This window comes from Phoca vitulina, unplaced genomic scaffold (genome assembly GCF_004348235.1).
Source record: "Phoca vitulina isolate PV1807 unplaced genomic scaffold, GSC_HSeal_1.0 scaffold117, whole genome shotgun sequence".
In the NCBI taxonomy this organism is placed as follows: Eukaryota; Metazoa; Chordata; class Mammalia; order Carnivora; family Phocidae; genus Phoca; species Phoca vitulina.
In genome coordinates this window covers 796,272-818,668 of record NW_022589820.1, presented here as the reverse complement: position 1 = coordinate 818,668, position 22,397 = coordinate 796,272, and the positions used below count along the sequence as shown (strand labels likewise).

The 22,397-nt window shown below is 53.3% G+C and overlaps 2 protein-coding genes across 9 annotated transcripts in view; one reads left to right on the top strand and one right to left on the bottom strand.

Moving 5' to 3' along the window:
* The window catches only part of ARVCF (ARVCF delta catenin family member), a 50,624-nt gene extending 47,132 nt beyond the window's left edge, over positions 1–3,492 (top strand). For 2 of the 4 annotated variants that reach the window (XM_032398585.1, XM_032398584.1), the window contains 6 exons: positions 55–166; positions 279–369; positions 701–754; positions 1,179–1,264; positions 1,866–1,982; positions 2,437–3,492. In XM_032398585.1, coding sequence (XP_032254476.1) covers positions 55–166; positions 279–369; positions 701–754; positions 1,179–1,264; positions 1,866–1,970 — 448 coding nt within the window. In that variant the 3' untranslated portion in view covers positions 1,971–1,982; positions 2,437–3,492. The remainder of the gene's footprint in view (positions 1–54; positions 167–278; positions 370–700; positions 755–1,178; positions 1,265–1,865; positions 1,983–2,436) is intronic. The other 2 variants (XM_032398587.1, XM_032398586.1) reach the window with 1 other exon arrangement.
* A 652-nt stretch (positions 3,493–4,144) lies between these two features.
* Positions 4,145–22,341, bottom strand: COMT (catechol-O-methyltransferase). 5 transcript variants are annotated; one of them, XM_032398562.1, is made up of 7 exons: positions 22,218–22,335; positions 21,366–21,551; positions 9,842–10,127; positions 8,804–8,997; positions 8,320–8,451; positions 4,802–4,963; positions 4,145–4,444 (listed from the first exon to the last, which is right to left on the bottom strand). In XM_032398562.1, exons 3-7 carry the CDS (start codon positions 10,125–10,127, stop codon positions 4,283–4,285), a joined length of 936 nt encoding a protein of 311 aa, XP_032254453.1. In that variant the 5' UTR covers positions 21,366–21,551; positions 22,218–22,335; the 3' UTR covers positions 4,145–4,282. The 5 variants fall into 5 exon arrangements, with proteins under 5 accessions (XP_032254453.1, XP_032254451.1, XP_032254452.1 ...); XM_032398560.1 differs by having other exon boundaries at positions 21,366–21,537; XM_032398561.1 differs by having other exon boundaries at positions 21,366–21,484.
* Positions 22,342–22,397: the final 56 nt, after the last annotated feature.

Genomic DNA, 22,397 nt, shown 5'->3' with positions numbered 1-22,397 from the left:
GGCGGGGCCCGGGGGGCGGGGCTAGTGCTGACCCCGCCCTGCGCCTGGCCGCAGCCAATCGGTACGCGAAGCGAAGGCCGCCTCCCACGTGCTGCAGACTGTGTGGAGCTACAAGGAGCTGCGTGGCGCCCTGCAGAAGGATGGCTGGACCAAGGCACGCTTCCAGGTGCGGCCTGCCTGGCCTTTCTTTTCCTCTTTCACTTCTCCAGGCTAGGTCCCCCACAGGAGTGCCCCTGACACCACACCCTGTTTTGTGCCCCCCCCACCTCCACCCCCAGTCAGCCGCTGCTACTGCTAAGGGACCCAAAGGAGCACCGAGTCCCGGAGGCTTTGACGACAGCACGCTGCCACTGGTGGACAAGAGCCTTGGTGAATACAGGGTCGGGGCGTGGAAACCTATCTCTGAGGTATAAGAGATGCTCCTCCACCTAGATGCATTGATGGTGACAAGGCAGGTGAGGGGTAGGGGGGCCCCTTTCCTGGCTTGCAGCCTCCTACAACCTCTACACCCGTGGTGTCCACATTGATGTTAAGTGGGGGTGGGGGGGTGTCAATGGCAGAGGCCCGGCAGAATGGTGCAAAGATGTTAGCGACAAAGCGTACCCAGGGTCAACAGAGGCCAGCCCTGCTGTGGGTTTGTCTGTCCTGGTATCCCCACTGGTTCTTGCAACCAGCCAGCCACCTGGCTTGTACCTTGCAGATGGCGAGAAACCAGGCAGCCGGGACGTGATCCCCATGGAAGCACTTGGCCCAGGTGAGTGCAGATACAGGGCTGCTTGTTTCCTGTGGGGGGGGCGGGGGCGGGGATGGCGCTGAAATGGGCCAGGTGGTTTTGCCTTGTGTGTTTGGTGCTGGGAAAGCCTTCCAAGGAGGTGCTGGTTGGAAAAGAGAATTTGGTTTAGGGGTGCTGCTGAGGGGGCTGGGCAACCAGGGAGGGGTCAGTGCCCAGCCACAGTCTCTGGTCTGCCAGCCCAAGGGGGCTGGAGGGTTCTGAGCCACCATGGTGCGAGGGGCCATGAGAAGACCTGGCCTAAGTCTCCAGCACAGTGCTGGGGCAGGGCAGGTGGAGGTATCTCCCAATGCACCCTGTCCCAGGGGCCCCCTGTGTCTGGGCTGAGAGGGAGATCTGCTCCTGCGATGCCTGCCCCTCAGAGTTCCCCTCATGTCCCCACCCCAAGACGGATACTCCACTGTGGACCGGAGGGAGCGGAGGGCTCGAGGCAGTGACCCTGCAGGGGAGGCCTCTGAGAAGGAACCGTTGAAAGTAAGTGGCTGTGGGCAGGTGCCTAGGGAGGTGCCTAGGGCATGCCTGAGAGGGGCCCTGGCAAGGTGCTGAGTTTAGGCTGGCCGGTCCACCTGGGGTGGGGCTCACCTGCAGGGCAGCTGGGCTGGGAGATGGAGCCTGGGGCCTGGCCCCCCTGCCTTGGGAAGTTTATTGTCGGAGTCAGTCTGTGGGTGCGGGTGGTTTGAAGCTCACACCCACTGGGAGAGAGGGGGCATGGGACAGAGAGCACTGCCCAGAACAATGCACAAGGGCCAGGGGAGTCTGAGCACAAGTGTCTTCACCCTTCTCTGCCTGCGTGTGTGTGTGTGTATTTGGGGGCGGGGATGGGCCCACTGTTGTCCTGCCTCCAGGGTGGTACCTGCCAACCTGCTCTGTGACCATCCCCTGGCTTTGGGCACAGGCCTGTGTGTGTCCACGCGTCCGTGTGCATCTTTGTGAGCCACACTAGCTCAGCTCCCCCATCGTGTGCACCCCGACTCTGGCCTCACCCACTGAGCAGCCCAGCCCCCACCCATCAGTGCTGACTAACCTGCTCTGTTCTGCCTCTAACGCCCTCCTGCCCACTGCCTGTCCGCTGCAGCCCGACCCCGGCAGGAAGGTTCCTCCTGGGCCCAGCAGGCCCGCGGTCAGGCTGGTGGACGCCGTGGGGGACGCTAAGCCTCAGCCCGTTGACTCCTGGGTCTAGCTTGCATGCCTGGTACGTTCTCTCGTCTGGTTTTTCATTCAGCTGTTTCCTGTCCTCTGGGAAGGGGCTTCTCGTTAATCTCTGCTGGCTGCATGTTCTGTCCCTTGGTGCTCCCTGGTGGGACTCTGGCTTCCAGCTTAGCAGGCTCAAATGCCCATCTTAGGGATAGGCTGGTGTCTGAGACGGACATGCCCCCATGGGCCTGCAGTCCCGGCTCAGGCACTGTGTCATCGGGGCCCAGAGCAAATGGGGCCAGAGCAGGGACGGGCCCCCCACATTTAAATGCCCCAAGCACAGTGCCCCGCAAACGACCAGCAAGTCGGATTGGCCCTGATGCTGAGATTCTCGGGGTCAGCCTCTGCCACCTCCAGCAGCTGCCTTGGTCCACACTTTCGTTGGCCTAGTCTGTGGAGGGGTCCGCCAGACCCCGGGCCACCCTGCTTAACCTTCTCCTCTCCCTCCATAGGTCTCGGGCCCAGCCATTTGTTCTTAGGGACCTGATCGTGGGAAGAAGGGAACTCCAGGGCCGGCCCTCCCAGACCCTGCTGTGGAGCTTGGAGCCCCCTGGCGGCCGGGGTTGGCAGCGCTTCTCGCCGGGGAGCCAGGGCCGGACATTCTGGACACACCTCCCTTCCCGCCCCTCGCTCCCTCCCTCCTAACTCCCTAGGCTGAGTTAGCTGTTTACTGACATGGTGCTGTGTGCGAGTGAGAGAGAGAGAGAGAGAGAGAGAGAGAAAGCCAGTGGAGCTGCCAGAGTGGGGCCCAGGGAAGCGGCAGGAAGGGCACCTGGCTTTGCTTTGGGGCTGGTGGTATAGAAGAGTGTGCTCTTGTGTGTGCGGGACCCCAGAGGAGCCTACAGCAGGGAAGGGAGGAGGGGGGCTCAGAGAAGGAGTTTGACTCTGGAAGGTAGAGGGGATCCGCTGGGCGCTGAGTCCCACCCTGCATGGCCCGTGGCGGGGGGTGGGGGGGCGGACTGGCCCATGCGTGCAGAGAGGCTTTGGAGGCAGCAAGATGGGGGTCAGGCTGTGCTTGCCCCCACCCTGCCCTCGGCTACATGGGACCCCAGTGCAGCAGGAGCCTTCCCTGAGCGACTCTGGCCCGGCCGTGGCTACAAGACCCTGTCTGCCGGAGCCCGGAGTCACCCCTCTGGGACTGACCTTCGGCAGCAGCGGGGGACGCTGCCTAGTGCCTGCTGTTTGTGACTTAAAAACCGAAGAAAAACACTGAAAAAAGCATTAAAAACAAAACCAAAATAAGACTGTATTGGTAAACACCTAAATTTTTGTAAGAAAACTTAAAAATTAAAAAAAGCAACAAAGGAAACTTCCTATTTTCTGCGGCTCAGATCCTTTGCCATCAGCTGCTCGCTCTTCCCTGCTTGCCAGGTGGGGCATGGGTGGAGGTGGCCCCCGGGTGTCCATGTGCTCTGTCCAGAGGGGGCTCAGCTCCCAGGCTGCAGGGGTGTTTCTGCACATGTCCTCCCAGGCTCACTGCGATCCCCTTTTTGCACACACACACAGGAGAGGGCTTGCTTTGGGGTGGTTAGCTAGGCCCTGATTCCCACGGTGGTGTCCTGGCCAGAGGTCAGTCTGCACACAGGTGGGCTCAGTCAGGATTGGGGGGGCGGGGGTGGGATCCCTGGAGAGCCTCTGAGGTAGCTAGGGGGCCTTGGGGCCAGGAGCCAGGGTTGGGACTGGGGATTTAGGCAGCTGTGGATTTAGGTAGATGCAAAGCAATTCTACTTCCCTTGCTAGCTGGGCAGCTGTAGAAGCGCCAGAGCTGACCTGAGCCCAGTCTTCCATAAACAAGGCCGAGTAGGACTGGGGAAGTTGGCTTCTACTCAGTGCCACACAGGGACCCCAAGGGGCCAGGTGCCAGAGAGCTCAACACCCTGCACTGTGGTGGGGGCCCCATGTCCACCATTCCCTAGTGCCTGCTTGGTCAGAGATAGACAGGAAGGCTGACCAGCGGCCCTGTTCCAGTTTCCCAGGACAGCCTCCAGATGGGGGCTCACCTCAGCCTGCCCACATCCCCATGGGGATGCAACAGGTAACCTCAGCCTGGCCACATGAGCCCCCTGGGCCAACATTAGCATCCAGTGAAGGGGAGCACTAGCTGAGGGCATCACAGGAAAGAAGGAGCGGGGGAGCAGTTAAAAAGAAGCACTAAGTTGATCTATTTAAATATTTAAAATTTTAATTTCTCTTTTAGCATCTTTTAAACATGATACTGGTATACAGGATTAGTAGTAGTGAGCTGATTTTAGTAAAGAAGGTATATTTCATTCTTAAAAAGGTGAAAGAACTCAGGAATCACAAGTGGGTGTGAGTTGTTGGGCACGGTGCCATCACTGAGGCATTGCTGCCACCTGGTGACAGCAAACCTCGAGGACAGACTGCGAGTGCACAGCTCAACAGTTTCCACAGGTTCCCACTTCCAGCGTCTACTGCATATGTCGATGCCTGAAGACCCATCTGCGTAAGAAACCATATTGATTGAAATGCTGGTGGGAGCAAGAGACACTGTCCCGGGCACCACCCGTCCTGATTTGGTATTTACAAACATACTTTACAGATTTATTGCAATGACTGTGTATGGTGAGTGGGCCACACTTGGTGTAGACCAGGGGTGACAGCCCGGAGTCGCCGTGGAGAGGGGCCAGGGCCGGCAGGCTTTGGGCTCATACGCCTCAAGCGTGCTACACTGGACCCCAGAACTGCAAAAGCGGGTTGGCAGGGGCGCATCCCTTGTGCCCTCAGGCTTGGCAGGGGATCCGGGAGCAGGGTGGGTGGTCAAGGCTGTGTTGGGCTGCCCGGGCCCATGTAGACAACCTTCTCCAGGCCATCCACTGCCTTTGAGTATTCCAGGTACGAGGTGAAGTGTGTGCATTCAAAGCGGCTGTTCCCGCGCACGTATGCCAGGAAATCTGGTGTTCCCGGGAAGATGACGTTGTCGGCCAGCAACACTGTCTCCTTCCGTAGCAGGCCACACTCCTGCGGGGGACAGATGGTGGGAAAGGGTGAGGGTGACAGGTGCCCGGCAAGCCCGTCCCAAACTGGGAGGATAAGTGCTCTTGGAGATGGTGGCTCCATACACTGGCCTCTGCCTGGCCTGGAGTCAGCCCCGCTCCAGCTCCTGGGGTCACAAGGGTCTCCCCACTGCCTCCCATCTCCTCCCTGGCAGCTGAGCACAAGTCCTGCCTCCAGAATGTGGCTCTGTGACGGAAACTCTTTTGCTCCCCGTTAGGTCCTGCGTCCCCAGCCCCTAGGACAGCGTGTGGCAGGCACACAGGAGTTGTTCAGTGATGCTAGCCGGATGAGGAAGTGGAAGAGACAACGGAGCCAGGATTCCGGCCATAGGGCCGACTCAAGGCCAGCGGGTCCTTCGGTCACCTGGTGCCGGGCTCTTGCAGGTGAGATGTGCGCTGTCACTTGAGGTCCTCACTGGCCTGACCAGGGTGACCCTGCAGGGATGGGGGCCCGTCGGGGCTTTGCTCTGGACATCCCCAAACTATGGCATGTGAGACGCCCCTTCTCTGCCAGCGCCTGGGCCTAGGCTCTGCAGAAGGAAGGAGCAGATAGACACGGCCAGGGTGGTGCGCTGGGGGCAAGGCTGCCTAGATTATAGGAAGCAATGGAAAGAGAGCTGGAGAGGAATTGCTTGCCTGTGCGGGAGGGGCAGACCAGGGCAACTGGTCACCCCAGTTGCCTTGTCCTAGGTTTAACTTTGGAAGCAGAGAGCTGCTTTTTCACATGATCATAAAAGTTAAAAAAAACAAGCAATCCGAAACCTCAAAAGCAAAATCAAAGTGACCCCAGGCAGGTCTCAAATTGCCAACAGGACCACATGCAATGGAGCATCTCTAAGTGACTTAAAAACAAGGGCTTTAACTCTGCATCCCACTCCCCCCCTCCTCCGCCGCCCCAGGGATGTGCCCTAGCACAGAGTCTTAGAAGTGTCTCACTTCTCCTGGTGGCCATGGTCCCTTCCAGCCTGTGCGCTGTGGGGGAAGCCAAGGGTCCTCCGTAGCCAGACTGGAAAACTCAGCTGTGAGGTCAGTGAGGCGAGAGACAACCCACGAGCCAGAATTTGAACAGTTAGGTACCACTGTGAATCATGGCGCATTTCCTCATATAAAAAGAAAGCTCCGTAGCACTCTTGGCTAGAAAGCCCTAGAATGTCCCGGAGGAGGCGCCCCGGGCCCAAGCCCCGGAAACGCAGCTCAGGTCTCCAGCCGGAAGCAGACAGGGTAAGCAGGAGCAGACTTCAGGAGGCACTGCTGGCCCCAGATGGGACAGTCAGTGGCCTGAAAGTCATCAGACACAGGAAACCAATGAGTTAACCAGGAAAGAAGGAACAAAAGAAAGAAGCTTTGGGCACGTTTGGAGGGCGCTGGGGCCTACCCACCCTTGAAGAAGCTGGACGGAAGGGAGAAAAAGGCAGCCCCTATCCTGCCTTTCCCCAGCCACCACACGCCTCCCAACACGGGACACAGACCCCTCGGAGAATTCTGGCCAGAAGCCGACCACGTCTGAGCAAACCTGCTGCACGAAGCCCTGCGGGGAGGAAACAGCCTTCCTGGAGGTGGTTTTAAACTGTGCACAGTTCCTTTTCCGTTGGGTGGGCACCGGGCTTAGTGACTCGCCTCTAACAAAGGGAAGGAGGCAGAGGCAGCGGCGTATCCGCCTGCAGAGGCACCACGGCTCCTGTGTTGCCCCTCCCATCTCTGCCTCCCACCCCTGGCTATAGGGAAAGCCAGCCGCCGCCATGTTGTGAGGACACCCAAGCAGCCCCGTGGAGAGCCCGTGAGACATGGCACTGAGGCCTCCTCAGAGCAGCCATCCGATTTCAAATTGCCACCCACCCCTGCTAGCCTCTAAGCCCCGACCGAGAGAGGCACGGCGGGGCCGCTGCAGAGCCAGGCTGACCCGGCAAAAGCCGAGGGCCCGCAGAGCCCAGCTGCGGGGCTAAAGAATGCGTGTGTAAAAAGCACAGTCATTCCCAATTCGTGACTTCTTTTCTTTTGAGATAATTACCAGCTTTGAACAAGCAGCACTGAGAAAACTATTAGTTTCCTAGTTACTAAACGGCAATATTTGCTACTTTTCTATAAATGCAGGCCCTGCAATTATCACACACACCAGAGCTGCTGAAATCCCTCCCTCCCTGTGCAGGCCCGGCTGGGTTGGCGGTCTGGCCTCTGCCCTCAACACCTGATTTCCAGGTTCATGCCCCTGGCCTAGGGATGGGCCTCCCCCGGCCAGCTGTGCTCCCCACAGCTGCCTCACTCCTGGCCCAAGGGTCTCCTTGCCATCCCCCCACTGAGCACCTGTCTCAGCAGGTGACCAGTCTAACTTCTAGCTCCTGGCTCCCCCATCCCCCTCCACCCTCAGAGCTCAGCACCACCCTCTCTACAGCCATCCCTCCCCACACTCCATGCACCCAACACAGATCTTTTCTGGGGACAGATCTAACCTTGTCCTCACCCACTTAAAACCCCCCATGTCCCCACCGGTGTGTGGTGTTCAGGGCCCTCCACGCGTGGCTCTGGGCCACTGCCCCAGGATATCCCCACAATATTCTGTGCCCTCATAGACCCCCGGCCAGGGCAGGTTCCTTCCTGCGTGGCCAAGCACCTGGCCCTCCACGTCTGCACTAGAACCACTGGTGCAAGGTCCTGCCCAGCCTCCAGCCACGGCTCCGGTGGCCATGCAGCCCACGCTCACAGTCCCTCTGCACCGGGCAGAGTGGCCAGCCCATGGGGGAACTGAGGTGGGTGAGCATGGGATGGACAACATGGAATCACTCCATGCTGACCACCAGGAGGGGGAGGCCGTGGTGGGGCGAAACATCTGAGCCCCCAGTGGAGGACCAAGTAGCCACGAAGTGTGATCTTGACCACCCAGGTGGGGGAAGGTAGTGATCATCGATATAAAGCTGTGTGTATCAGCTCATTAAGGGCCTGCCCGGTGCCCCACCTGGGGACGAGGCAGCCTCACTTGTGGCTGGCCAAGCAGCCGCACTGAGGGCTGGGACAGGATGGGATGTGAGGACAGGGACAGAGGGGTGGAGGGGGCTGCGCAGTAAGAAGCCTCAGGGGAAAACAGGCAGGAGATGCCCTGTTGGTGCTCACCCCTCCCTGCCATCCCAGCGCAGGCCACCTAGCAGGCCTAGCCAACTCCTTCTGCCCAGAACACCCTTCCTCCCATCTCCATGCCGCCCTTGAGGCCTCCTCTGGCCCTCCACACTCCCTGCCCAAATCACCGATGCCGCCAGGGCCAGCCAGGGCAGCCCCTGCACCAGCAGCCAGCAACAAGGCCCATGTGGGCCAGGTGGTTGCACAACTCACCTCCAGGAGGAGCGTGTCCGGCAGGTACCGGTCCTTCCAGTGGTCGAGGAAGACCATGTCTAGCGTGTCCACATCATATTTCTTCTTCAGCTGCGGGATGAAGTCCTGGGATGCCCCGACCACAACGGTGACCTGGAACGGCACTCTGTCGGTGCCCATACTCACAGACCGCCCTGCCTGGACACCGGCTCGAGTGTCACCACCAGTGTTCTTTGGGGTTCTGGGGAGATAAGTCCCCACTCTACCCCCTCCCTCCAAGGGCGGTCTTGGGAGTTTCCTGCTCTGTGCAACAGGGTGGCAAGACCTCCCTCACAGAGCTGCTGGGGGTTCCGGGAAACCTGGCCTGGGAGGCACCACGAGGCCAGGTACAACAGGCTGAATGCGGCCTTGAACTGCACTGGGGCGACCCAGGCCCTTCCCCTCTGCCTCGCACAGCCCCTGGCGCCTCCGTGCCTGCACTCTGCACCCTGGGGCGGCAACACACCCTGTCCTGCAGGCCCGCGAAGTCCAGCATCTGCTGGGTGATGGCGGCGTAGTCCGGGTTGATCTCAATGGTGAGCAGGCGGGCCCCGGGCTCCAGCAGGCGGGCCATGCGCACGGCCGAGTAGCCGCAGTAGGCGCCCAGCTCCAGCACCACCCGCGGGCACTGCTCCCGCACCACCGCATCCAAGATCTGGCCTGCGGGGCGGAGGAGGGCGTGAGCGCAGCAGAGGGAGGTGACCCACTCCTGGTCCTGGGCCCGCTCCTTCCAGACTGAGCATCGGCCTCTCCCGATGCCTGCTCCCCCCCCCCCCCATCGCACTAAACACACCCTCCGAGCTTCCAGAGTCCCTCAGGCCTCTGGGTCTCAGCACACGCTAGTCCCTCTCTTTCGCATGGTTCCTAACTGAGCCCAACTCGTCCTAACCCAGAGCTGCCCCCTGCGGAAGCCTTCACCCCACCGTGCCCACAGGCTGCACTCAGGGCCTCCCTGGCACCGCCCCCCCCCCCCCCCGGCCTGGACACTGTCAGAGGCTCCAAGGGGGCTGGACAATGGCTATCTCATCTGTCCCCAGGGCCCAGCTCCCAGGGGTATAGCACAGCACAGGCCCGTACCCCAGGCTGGAGTCCAAAGGTCAGGAGGCGGCCCTGGAGCCTGAGCGGAACAGAGTCCCAGGAGCTCTGTGCACCCTCATGCCCAGCAGGGACAGCTGGCGTCACCCAGCTCCATGAGAAGGCATGCCAGTGCCAGGCCTACCGACTAATGTCGGCTGAGTCGCTGTGTGGCAAGGAAGGGTCCCGGGCAGTTTATCGAACGTCCGTCCCTCCCCACGAGGACAGTGATGCGGATGCCAGGGCCTCTGCACAGCCTTTACCCCTGGCCGGGGAGCAGCTGCGTGGGTAGCTCAGGCCTCCAGGGCTCCAGGCAAGCCCCCACCCCAACACCCAGCAGCAGTGACAACAGGCCTCTCCTTTACAGGCGGTGCTGCCCCTGCCGAGGTCCCCTTTCCCATGCCCACTACCTGCTGGCCGGGCTGCCCACCTTTCTTGTCACCCACGTTCATAGCCCACTCCTTCTCCAAGCAGTAGGTATCGATGGCCTTCAGCACGCTTTGTGGGTCCCCGGCCACTGCGTGCTGCAGCACATGGTGCAGGATGCGCTGCTCCTTGGTGTTGCCCATGAACAGGTTGTAGAGGGGCTGCACGACCAGCTCGTGCCAGTAGATAAAGGGTATGGCCAAGCCCCAGCGTCGCAGGCACAGCACCAGCGCCAGGAGCACCAGGCCCAGGGAGAAGGCTGCCAACAGCAGTGGTGGGGCCTCCGGCATCTGAGACAGGGCAGGGATACAGTGGGGTAAGGAGGAGGGGAGAGAAGGGGGAGGGCAACGGGCTTCGGTGCTTCGTGGCTGGCCAGGAAGCCCCGTAGCCAGCTTGGGGGCTCAAAGCCCCTCGGCATTAGTGCAGACCTGCCCCTCCTGGCTTACCCACCCTCTCCTCCGTTTGGGGGTGCTGCTCTTGCCCCCCATTGCTGATGGGAGCCTTCGAGAGGCTAGCCATGTGTCCCAATTGCCCGGCTCATCTCAGTGCCAGGGGAATGCAGACCTCCTGCCCCTGGGGCTGCTCCCTCAGGCGCACAGAGCAGGTGCTGTGTCTGGCCCTCCTGCCTGGGGACCCTCCCGGACAGCCCCGACGGAGGTGGGCACAGGGGAGGCCCCGTCCGTGTACAGCTCTCTTGGGTCCTCACACGAGGAATAGTCGGGGACACTCGTGTGGCCCTTTAAGTGAGTTTCCAGGTAAGAACACAGGCGGTGCCCAGGCCAGGCACACAGGACAGAGACCTGCTCGCCACTCCCCTCGGGGACAGCCACCCGTGCTGCATCCGCCCTGGGTGAAGGCCAGCCTTGTCGCCTGCACCATAGGTGAGGGAGACCCCCCAGCTGTAGCAGACAACTACTGGGACAGCACCACTTCCCCCTGGCAACCTCCCTTCAGGTAGCTCGGGACCTAGCAGATGGGGCCCCTGGAGACACAGGCAAGGTTGAGCCCCTCAGCCCTGGGCACCTGGCCAGCACAGAGCAGAGTCTGCGGTATTCTGGGCAGATGCTCAGAGTTCAGGCAAGACATCTTAAAAAATGGGAAAGGACAAAAATAAAGAGGAACATGGGAAGCTTCCGCCGGGGCCGATGGGTCGCTCTGAGGTGCCTCACAAGGAAGGGCCACGGAACCCCAGCAACCACACAGGCCCTTGCTCTCCCAGAGGCTCCGATTTGGAAAGGCACATCCGGGAGAGCAGGCAGGCTGAGGGCCTTGGTGGCAAGAGCGCTTGAGGACCTTTGAGCGCTCTACACCCCACCACGCTGGACCATGAGGAGACAGTGGTGGTCTGGGGAACAGGGCAGAGGAAGGGAAAACTGAGGCTCTGCCCCAAGGGAGTGTGGACACCCAGATTCTGGTGTTTTAGGCCATGTGGCCTATTTACACTGAACACTTTATCAATGGGTCGGAGTGTGCACACACAATGGGCCCCAATCCTCTGCCCACCCTTGCTCTCCTGTCCCCAGGCCCACCCTGACCTTCAGAACCGCTCTCCCAGCCGGCTCCTGCCTTCCGTGCTCAAGAATGGGTCTGTGCACTCCTTCTCTGAGCTCAGCAGCAAAGCAGAGAAATTTTGTGCAGGATTCTTTTGCCTTTAGATCTCACCGACAGAAACAATAACCTGAAAATGACCAGGGTCCAGATATCTGGGCCACTTCCTCAAGGCCAGCCTTGCCCACTATGGCAGCGCTTCACCCTTCCGTCCTCAGAGAGCTGAAGGCCCCAAAGAGGTAGTGAGATTTCAGCCTGGGACACCAGGGACACAGATGACAGCAGAAGGCTTGAAGTCCTGAGCAGGTGTGGCAGGTCTCAGCACCAGAGTGTGGTGCCCCTGCCTGGGGTACACGCTGGGCCCCACCATGCCAGAAAGAGTATACATCAGGTGTCCTGTCTCCTGAAGCTCCGGGGCCCACACTGGGCAAGGGCCCCTGAGGGGCAGCATGCACCATGACCCAGGAGGCCGGTGAGGGGGCCACACGAGGGGAGGGTACAGTGGATAAGGGCGGACTATCTCTCTTCTGGGGGACAGCTGACAGGAAGCAGTGAGGGGAGGCCCCTGCAGCCTGAAGGAGCTGGAACTTTCTACTGCTTAGGATTTCCTAACCACACACCTGTGTTGCTTTGTCATTACTATTATTACTCGTAGTAGTGTTTGGGTGATGATAAAATGGGCCACTCTGTTTTATTCTCCGCATTTAAAAAAATATCCAGTAAATGTTGGAAATAAATATCAAAAATAAGAAGTAATATTCTACTTAGGTAACCAATTACTTGCTGGACTCTGGGGTCATAAACTATAAATTTCAATCTCCGTAATGCTTGGCTTGTGTTAAAAATCTGGCTTGTAAATCTCTAATCTCTAGATCTGTCTGCACAGCACTGTGTACCTCAGGGCTGATAGGAGGGCACAGGGAGGGGCCACACCCAGGAGGTGGCTCTGCTTTGGCTCTGAGTCCTGGTTACCTAACAGACATGCAAACAGAAAGGGCAATGCTAAACCATTCTGGGGGGAGGGGGCATCATCAGGAGGATAAAGGAAACTCAACCCCCGGCCAGGAGGCCAGAGCACAGAAGCCAAGTGGCAACTCTCAGATCCTCTCTGTTTTGTATGTGTTCAAAACAAGCCGTAAGGGAAACTTTTTAAGTGGCTCGCTGAGCACAGTTTCAAACATGGTTTCTTGGCCACATCAAGGGTTGGAGGCAAAGCTTCGGTGCAGGATCCCGGGTCTCCTATCTTTCATGGCTGTTGACCTCTGGGCAGTGGTGGTAGTGCAGGGAGAAGCTGCTCACGGACTTCGGGGTTTGGCTGAAGAGGCTAGGCCTTTATAAGGCTTCCACAGATGATACATTTAGTATCATGAGAGCATGAAAGAAATAAAGGGAGACACAAATTCATGGAAAGACATCCCATGTTCATGGACTGGAAGATTCGATATTGCTAAGATGTCAGTGTGAAAGTCCTCTACAGATACAATGCAACCCTATCAAAATTCCAATGGCATTTTTTTGTAGGAATAGAAAAATCCTCCAAAAGGTCATTTGGAATCCGAATAGCCAAACAATCTGGAGAAAGAACAGAGTTGGAGGGCTCACACTTCGTGATTTCAAAACTTACTACAAAGCTACAGTAAATAAGACAGTGTGGTACTAGCACAAGGTAAACATACAAGCCAACAGAACAAAACTGAGAGGCCAGAAATAAACCCTCACATCTATGATCAAATGATTTTTTAACAAGAGTGCCAGGACCACTCTATGGGAAAGAACAGTCCCTCTAATAAATGGCTTTGGGACAAACAGATTTCCACATGCAAAAGAATAATACACACCACATCCAAATTTAACTCAAAATGGATCAAAGCCTTGACTTCCAGAGCTAACACTATAAAACTCTTAGTAGAAAACATAGGAGTAAATCTTCATGACCTTGAATTTGGCAATGGATTCTTAGATATGACACCAAAAGCACAGGCAACAAAAGAAAAATAAATTGAATTTCCTTAAAATTAAAAGCATCAAAGGACATTATCAAAAGAACCAAAGGACATCAGGACAACCCACAGAATGGGAGAAAATATTTGCAAATCATACATCTGATGAGGGTCTAATATCTTGAAAATATAGGGGCGCCTGGGTGGCTCAGTCACTTAAGCATCTGACTCTTGGTTTCGGCTCAGGTCATGATCTCGGGGTCGTGGGATCGAGCCCCATGTGGGGCTCTGTGCTCAGCGGGGAGTCTGCTTGGAATTCTTTCTCTGCCTCTGCCCCTCCCCCTGCTCATGCCTCGCTCTCTCTCAAAAAAAAGGGGGGGGGTCTTGAATATATAAAGAATTCCTACTTTGCAACAACAAAAAGACAAACAACCCGATTAGAAAATGGGCAAAGGACATTTCTCCAAAGATCTACAAATGACCAATAAGCATATGGAAAGGTGCCCAACATCATTAGTCATTATGGAAATGCAAATTGAAACCACCCAAGATAGCACGTTACACCCATTAGGGCAGCTATTTTCCAAAAAAAGTTGGTAAATGTTAAATAACAAATGTTGATGAGGATGTGGGAAAACCGGAATCCTTGTGCGCTGCTGACAGCAACGCGAAATGGTGCAGCTGCCGTGGGAAACAGTCTGGTGGTTTCTCAAAAAGTTAAATATAGAACTATCATATGATCAGCAATGCCACTCCTGGGTGCATACTCAAAAGAACTGGAAGCAGGGACTTGAACCAATGTTCACAGGCCCAGGACCTTCAGTTCCATCATCCTTTGTGACAAAAGTGCTTCTCTATATCCAGCCTGACACACGGTACAATTTCACCGAGGCCTGGCCCCCCAACACGTGCGTGGGGGGGGCTCCACTCCCTGCCAGGTCTGCCCCTTCCTTGCCCACTCAGTTCTTAAGCTCCAGCCCTGTGGGATGGGTACCTCGGTGCTGCTTCTGTCTCTCTCTCTGCTTCGTAGCCAGATGGTCTATCCCTTGTGTCAGCTAGTCATTGTTCTTTTATGCATTTAACATATCCTAGATGACACTCTTTTTTCTCTAAAGGAAATGAAAATGTTTTTCATAAATATATTGCGAGCAACCGTCAGTGGATAAGTTACCGAGACTCTTACCATTCTGTAAAAAGATGAATCAATTGTTTGACATCATTCCTAGGCTCATTGAAAAAACCCGTGAGAGTTCACTAGACCTTTTGGTTCCTCTCTGAGGATCTGCTGTTATGCCCACATTGCCATCACCTCCTTCTGAAGAGCAGGTCCCTGCCCACACTTGTTCTGGAAATGAGGGAGGGCCAGGATGGTCCTTGTGCCTGAGGCTGCAGGAGCATCAGAAGTCCAGGCCAGAGGGAATGCAGGCCACCTCCCTGACCAAGAGCTGCAGGGCCGAGCATCCCAGCTCCCCCAGTCACATCTGACCCTGTCTTAGCACTTGCTTCTTGGAGGACCCCCACCACAGGCCCAACCCCGCTTCTGGTCGACGGGCTCATGCACTAGAAGCAGGGCCAGCTGTCTTGGCTCTGAATGGACAGGCCTCAGAGTGCACAGAACATTCTGGGGGCAACAAAAGGCAGGCTGGCCAGGATCCCTGTGGGGAGGACAGAAAGGTGGGGGTGGAGTGGGCCAGGAGAGGCCTGCCAGGGTGAGCGTCCAGGGAGGGGTGGTTGGCCGCCTGCCCCACAGGCCAGCGTACAGGGCAAAGCCCAAGATCCCACTCTGCCTGGGGACTGGGACAGTTCTGGTGGCTCATGGGCACTATCAGCAAAGCCCCAGCAACTGTCTGCCTCCAGCCCTGCCCGTGTGCGAACTGAATGTGGACTCCCCATTTTACTCCTCAAAGGCTGGATGGCAGCCCTTTGTTCCGTCTCTGGTCTGCCGCTCACTTAGGGCATCTGGTGGTGAGTCGGACTCCCGATCCAGTGCTCCTGACAAACATCCATTACAGCAGCGAGGGCAGGTTTCGATTCCATGATTCTGAATATACTCTCAGAGGTTGGGTGAGAGGCCAGGCTTCGAAATGGTAGCTCCTGGGCTGGAAGTACTTCCTGGCTTCTGGGGAGGCCTTTTTGTCTCTCTGGTTGATCGTGCTCCTCCCACAGGAGCTTCTCAGTTGACTGAAACCCCCTTCTCGCACCCCTGCTGACAATGTGCCACCATGGTGCTAATTCTGTCCACTTCCTTTCCGATTGGCATGTCTTCACTAAGGATAATTTGGAACTTCAATGGCGTTCGTGGGAAACTGCAGATCTCCCCAAAGTGGCTCCTGAGACCTCTCCCTTCCATCTCCTCTGCTCCTCCTTCCTCCCGTACCACCTTTGTTCTCCCTCCAGCTCCCCTGCATCCTCTGATATGACCCCTGCAAGCCCCTACCTCCTCCTTCCCACCCACCCTGCCAGACCTTCCCCTTTCCTCCAGACCCTCAGCTCCCACAGTCACTGGCACATAGACCCTCCTGCCCCATCGGGGGCTCTCAAAGGACTCAGGGACCCCCAATAGTAACCACCTGAGGTTGAACAAGAAAAAAAAAAAGCCAACTGGAAACAGACATTAGTCCACAGCCTCCATAAGATTATATACCAGGGCAAAAAAAATCTTAAAGGCCTCCTCCATGAACACTGGTGAAAAGCTTTAGCCCTCATATTGAACAGGTAACTAACCTGCTCCATCTGCTAGAAACACAATTCAGATAAAAATATAAAATGAGGAGCGCCTGGGTGGCTCAGTTGTTGGGTGTCTACCTTCGGCTCAGGTCATGATCCCAGGGGCCTGGGATCGAGCCCCACATCGGGCTCTCTCCTCAGCGGGAAGCCTGCTTCTCCCTCCCCCACTCCCCCTGCTCATGTTCCCCCTCTCGCTGTGTGTCTGTCAAAAAATAAATAAAATCTTAAAAAAAAAAAATATATATATATATATATATAAAATGAAACAAAGACAAGGTCCAACTCTCATATAAACTAGTGAGTTTTATATAATTGTATTTATGCCTGATGCATGGCTATAAGTTTTAAATGAAAACCGTAAGATCTCCATTTGCACCTGTCTGCATGTTTACGTATGTATGTACACACGGGTGTGTGTAGTATCTCTACCTCCAGAGGTATTACCAAATTAATTTATAAAATCCCTTAAAGTAGCTCTATCTTTATCTAATTGGCTTAGAGAAAAATAAGCACTTAAATAAATTAAATCTTCCCCAAACGCCCAGGAATATAAGAACCAACTCAACTGTTATTCAAGTGTACATAATTTGGGTAATCTTTGGTAAATAAGACTAGCTTAATATTGTTGATTTAATGAAACAGGTATATCTTCAGTGTTATCAACATTAAATATAATACAAACATACATTTTTATTCTACTTTGGCTTACCAGTCAAATAAACTAATATTATATCTACTCAATGTTTAAGATTGCACATATGATAAATCCGATTTTCATCAAACTGAGTTCCTATTCTTTTTTTAAAGATTTATTTATTTATTTATTTGAGAGAGAAAGAACCTCAAGCAGACTCCTTGCTGAGCTAGGAGCCCAATGCAGGGCCATTCCCATGACCCTGAGATCATGACCTGAGCTGAAATTAAGACCTGGTCACCCAGCCGAGCCACCGAGGTACCCCTCAACAATCATCGTTGTTTTATAATATATCTGCCTCCAAGCGCCTAGCTGGCTCAGTCAGTAGAGCCTGTGACTCTTGATCTTGGGGTCGTGAGTTCAAGCCCCATGTTAGGGATAGAGATTACTTAAAATATATATGTATATACGTATCTGCTTCTAAAAACTGTCTCCAAAATCTTTCTGGTAATTAGCGACCTTAGAGTTATGCCAAGTTAAGTCAAATTAACAGATATTCATTGAATACATAATTTCTACATAAGATAAAGTGCTGAAACACTCATTATTAATTATAGTTTAAGTTTTAGGGCGCCTGGGTGACTCAGTTGCTTAAGCATCTACCTTCGGCTCAGGTCCTGATCCTGAGGTCCTAAGACAGATTATTTGTCTTCCCCCTTCCACCAGGCTCCCTGCTCAGCAGGGAGCTTGCTTCTCCCTCTTCCTCTGCCCCTCCCCCTGCTCGTGCTGTTTCTTGCTCTCCCTCTATCTCAAATAAATAAATAAAATCTTAAAAAGATATATTTGTACTATTCAGAGTATATACGTCTATAGATTATGACACAGCATACTCATAAAATTTGCTAATCTGTTACAGAATACTGGTGTATGACTGATGATTCATAATTACCTACATCCTAGTTTTCTCTGTAAAATAAAGGTGGCGAATGGCTAAAAATTATAATCAGTATATGAAAATAAAACAACTACTACAAACAAGGCGAAGCGAAACAACTTTGCATACAAAGAATTTGAGGAAAATAGCATGTGTTTCACATGAAAAGTATGCAAAGAATGTAGGATTTGTTTTTGTTAAGGAAAGAAGTATCCTAGGGTTACATTTTCAAAAAGGGAAAGTATAGGACAAGAACCTGAATGGATATAGGAAGTTGTAGGTCAAAGCTGGCTAAGATTAAATGGATTTATATATAAAGTTTTTGAAATAAGCTTTACTATCAATAACATACTAATGTAAAACTAGAGTTTGGTTTTCTCTCTGCTAAAGCAACAAAACTTCTTGGATTACTGGTCTGCTTTTAACAAGAGATTATGAAAGGTTTTTCTTTACCGTCTGAGTAATCTTTACCAACATTTCCCTTTTGTGGAAACAAAGATTCTCTCCTATCAAAATAATTTTCTGTGTTTCATGTTGTCATTACCATGTCCTTGATTACGTAAGATAATCTAGTCTTCTCACTGGCAAAAGAGCCAAGTAGTTTTTTTTAAAACAATCATGTTATCTCCTATGTTTACTTATGAATTCTTATATTGTCACTTAGGTTAGGTAAATAACCAAAAAATTGTTCCACAGTAAACTGGGATCCTATTTAGCCAAGCATTCACACCTTTCGATATTTTTGACAACTCTGCCTTCCCCAAATCAAATCCTAAATGAAATTATTTTCTTGATTTCAAACTGGCTTTGGGATTTCCCAGAAGGCCTCTGGAAGATCTCAAAGGGTTTGTTTTTTCACCTCATAAAAGAGATGAGTTAAACGTCGTTTTAATTGACACGCTGGATTTCATGAAAGTCATTGTCAAATTAAGACATGCTGCTTAACCTTCCAGAAGTTATATTTGTGAGTTGATGTTATTAATATCAGGATGTCAGAATTTACATAAAGTTCCTATAAATTTGTGAGTGCCCTCACTGACCATGCAATATTCTGGTATACTGTTATCAGTCATCATTCCAGTTAATATTTTAAATGGTGTGTATGTTACAGAAACAATCAAGTTTCCTTGTCAATTGTCTTATTTTTATAAGGGACTCCCACCAAATCTTTAACTCCTGGCCATTTTAAGTCTTTGTTACCCACAGATAGTTTTTGTTTTGCTCTGATTCTTCTTCAAAAGCATTTGCAATCAGCTACAGGCCAGAGTGCTTTGTCTTCAACAGAAAGAGACTATCTCCGAGACCCATGGAAAGGACTATGACAGGTACCTGGGGTATAGACTTCCACTGGCCTTGCTTCAGTAACTCTTGAGATCATCCCATGGGACTGAGTAAGGGGCTTCAGAACTCTAGTGGAGAAACCTATGGGCTTGTGAAACTAGACAAGAATTAACTAAATAGAACTGGATGAACTGATAAAAGATGATTATAATTTTATATGGCTTTTGTCTGGAATATTCTTGGCTCATTAGTGTTTCATTTTCTGGATATAAAAAAACACCCTTTCTTTTTTTCTCTTAAGCTATCTGTGAGTCATCCCACTCTAGCAAGTTACACTTTTGTAAACAAAACTGAAGCATTTATCTTCTTCTCCCTGCTTGATTCCTCCAAAAATTGGAAACTATTGTTGAGTATTCTTATTTTCATGGCAATATAGTTATTTACATAGGTTCAATAAGAATCTGTCCTCTTTGCAATAGGACATAATTTTAAAGCATTGGTTATATAACCAAGGAATGTCATATTTGAAAATGATGCATGGTATCAGACATGACCAGAAGGTTTTGAGGAACTGCAGTCGACTTTACAAGGAGCAATGCTTACGAAGCCCTCTCGAAAAAACCAGCCTGGTACATGGCTTACAGAGATTCCCAGCCTTACAGGTGAGTAAGGAAGGTCACTTCCTGGCAGACCCATGAACCCTAAGATATTTGGGGGACCTTGAGAAGAGAGGAATTCACCCAAATCTACAGGTGAAGTCTGATGGCAAGTTCTTGCTTTGGCTTCCTAGCCTTGAAAGGCTTTTAAAATTCCAATCTGAGATTCCCCATAAAAAGTTCCACAAAACAAACTTAACAAGGTCTATGTGGTCAATTGCCATTTTTGCTGCACTTATGTAAATAATCAGGCCAAATTTAATGAGACCAGAATTATTTTGTAAACAAGAATAATCTTCCTTTGACTACCTTTTTTTAAAAAAAAGATTTATTTATTTATTTGAAAGAGAGAGTGTGCGAGCACACACAAGTGGGGGTTGGAGGCAGAGGAGGGGGCGGGAGAGAGAGAAGTAGACTCCCCGCTGAGCATGGAGCCCGACACCGGGCTGGATCCCACAACCCAGAGATCACAACCTGGGACGAAATCAAGAGTCGGACACTTAACTGAGCCATCCAGACACCCCTTCCTTTGATTATCTTTGATCAAAAAGGGAGATGGCTCTAGAGGGAAATGTTATGTCTCAATGGGGAAAAATAATACACCCTTGTGGGTTATCTGATTCTAATCCTGCTTTTTGTGTTCAAGGTTTTACTATACTACCTGTGACTGGGACTACCATCCTGCCATCTTACACGTTTTGTCAGCCCTTACCAAACCCTCAGTTCTTCTAGTTTCCTTCAGTATCTGGTTACAACTCTCCAAATTGATGTTTCCAATTTTTCCTCCTTCCCTCCTGACTTGGCATCACTGAGAACTAAAATCTGACTACCCAGACCCTTCCTGGGACTCCGGTTATCTTGTTGCTGCCCCTTTTCCTCCAGGATCTGAAAAAGCCCCACATGAACTTGATAAAACCTTCAAGGAGCTCATCATCGCAACAAATTGTGTGTGCCCGCCTTCATTCCTGGAACTGCGGCTGCATGGGCCACTCCCAGCCCATGGGAACTCCCACATCTTCCATGCTCTGTTCTGGGAAATAACCTTGACTGTGACACTTATGTCTATACTATCACCACAAACACTCAAACTACAAACTGGGAAATCCACTGGATTGGTCCTCACCCCATAACCTAGAGATGTTCACACATCAATGTCTAAACTCATCCCAACTGGCCACCCATAGGGATCAAAAACCAGGTTTACGTTCAGCTCTGACCATTAATCTTCACTTTCCTTTCTGTTTCCATAGAAAGGTCCCTCATTAAATGCCTGATCACTGGAATCATCCAGCAAGTATCCTCTACTACCAAGTCCCAACAGTTGGTTCAACAAAAGGTGATCAAATGGAAAACAGGCTTCTATTATTCAGCAGACGGAACATCTCTTCTTTCCTTCAACAAGAGGGGGACCTGCCGAAGATTCTCTCCTTGACCATACTCTATCCAGGCTCCTCTGAGCCTTGAGAATTCTCAATTAGGTCTCAATCTTGGCCTATAAAGACTTGAACAAACACTAGTGTCTATCAGCTCAAGGCTGCATCCTTAGGATGACTTTAGGTGCACGACAGAGAAAACTCAAGGGTTCCAAAAGAAATGACTGTTTCAGCCAACACCTGAGGATAGGGCTTCATCTCCCAGCCTCTGTAGAAGCAGGGAAGCCTAACTTCCATAAGCATCACTTAGCATATCCAGATGGGTGTCACATGGACAAACCACCTCTTCCCAATTTTGTAATTTCTCACTTCCCTGACTCACTCAAGTCCTGTCATTCCCATCCCCCCACACACTCACTCTCCCTTTAAAAGTACCTCTGAACAAATCCGAATGGAACTCAGCTCTTGACCGGTAAGTCAGGTCCAATCTGGGGTGACTTTCTCTTTCTCAACATTCTCACGTCGGTATGAGGCCACACCACCCAGACCCAGTCCTGTGGGGTGTTGGGCTCTGGTCACTTTCCTTTCTGGTGTAGCAGCCATTCCCCTGAAAGGAAAAGCCTGGCAGTACCCCAAGTTTTCCCCTGGAAAACTTTCCCTTCCCAGGGGAAAACTTGTTGGAAAGATCACTGAGCCCCTCAGGGCCTGGATGCCCACAATTCTCCCACTCCCAAGCGTCTGATCCCTGCTCAAAGACCAAGTGTGACCCTCCCTTAGCGAGTCAGGCCCTGACCCTGAAAGCCCATCAAGTCAAAGCCCTCCCCAGGAGACAGCCCCCACCTTAGGGTATGGCTCCCCACAGAAGGCTGGATCCCCTACCCTTGTCCGGAACCCTATCCCCAAGTCGGATCTTCCCACTCCAACACAGATCTCCCACTTCCTCAACCCAGTCTGGTATCCCAGCCCCTTCTTTTCTGTCCAGAGACTCCCACCCAAGGTCGGATCCTTTCACACGGGTTCTAATTTCCCACCCCGCATCCGCAGCTCCTCACCCTAGGACAAATCCCCAGATCCCCCACCCCGGATCAGATCCACCCCAGGTCGGGAGACCCCCACCCCGGATCAGATCCACCCCAGGTCCGCAGACTCCCACCCCGATCAGATGCACCCCAGGTCCGGAGACCCCCCCACCCTGGATCAGCTCTAACCCAAGTTCGGAGACCCACCCACCCACCCCGGATCAGACCCACCCCAGGCCGGATCCCCGCGACCCGCCTGCGCTCTCACCTCGCCCTCGGCGGGCTGCGGCGTCCTTGATCTGGAGGACCCGCCCAGGGCCGGCGCAGGCAGTGCGGCGGACAGCCCGGGCGCAGGAGAGGCCCCGCGCGGCGAGGGCTGTGATGGCGGCTGCGCTGCGGGGAGCGGGCGGGCGCTTCCGGTGGCGGACCTGGGCGGCGGCGGCGGCGG

Excerpts from the sequence above, each read along its gene's own strand:
- COMT (XM_032398558.1), bottom strand. The coding sequence starts at position 10,127 with ATGCCGGAGGCCCCACCACTGCTGTTGGCAGCCTTCTCCCTGGGCCTG. Across the intron at positions 8,998-9,841 it reads GAACGTGGGTGACAAGAAAG|GCCAGATCTTGGATGCGGTG; the intron begins GTGGGCAGCCCG and ends TCCGCCCCGCAG. Across the intron at positions 4,964-8,319 it reads CGGACACGCTCCTCCTGGAG|GAGTGTGGCCTGCTACGGAA; the intron begins GTGAGTTGTGCA and ends TGTCCCCCGCAG.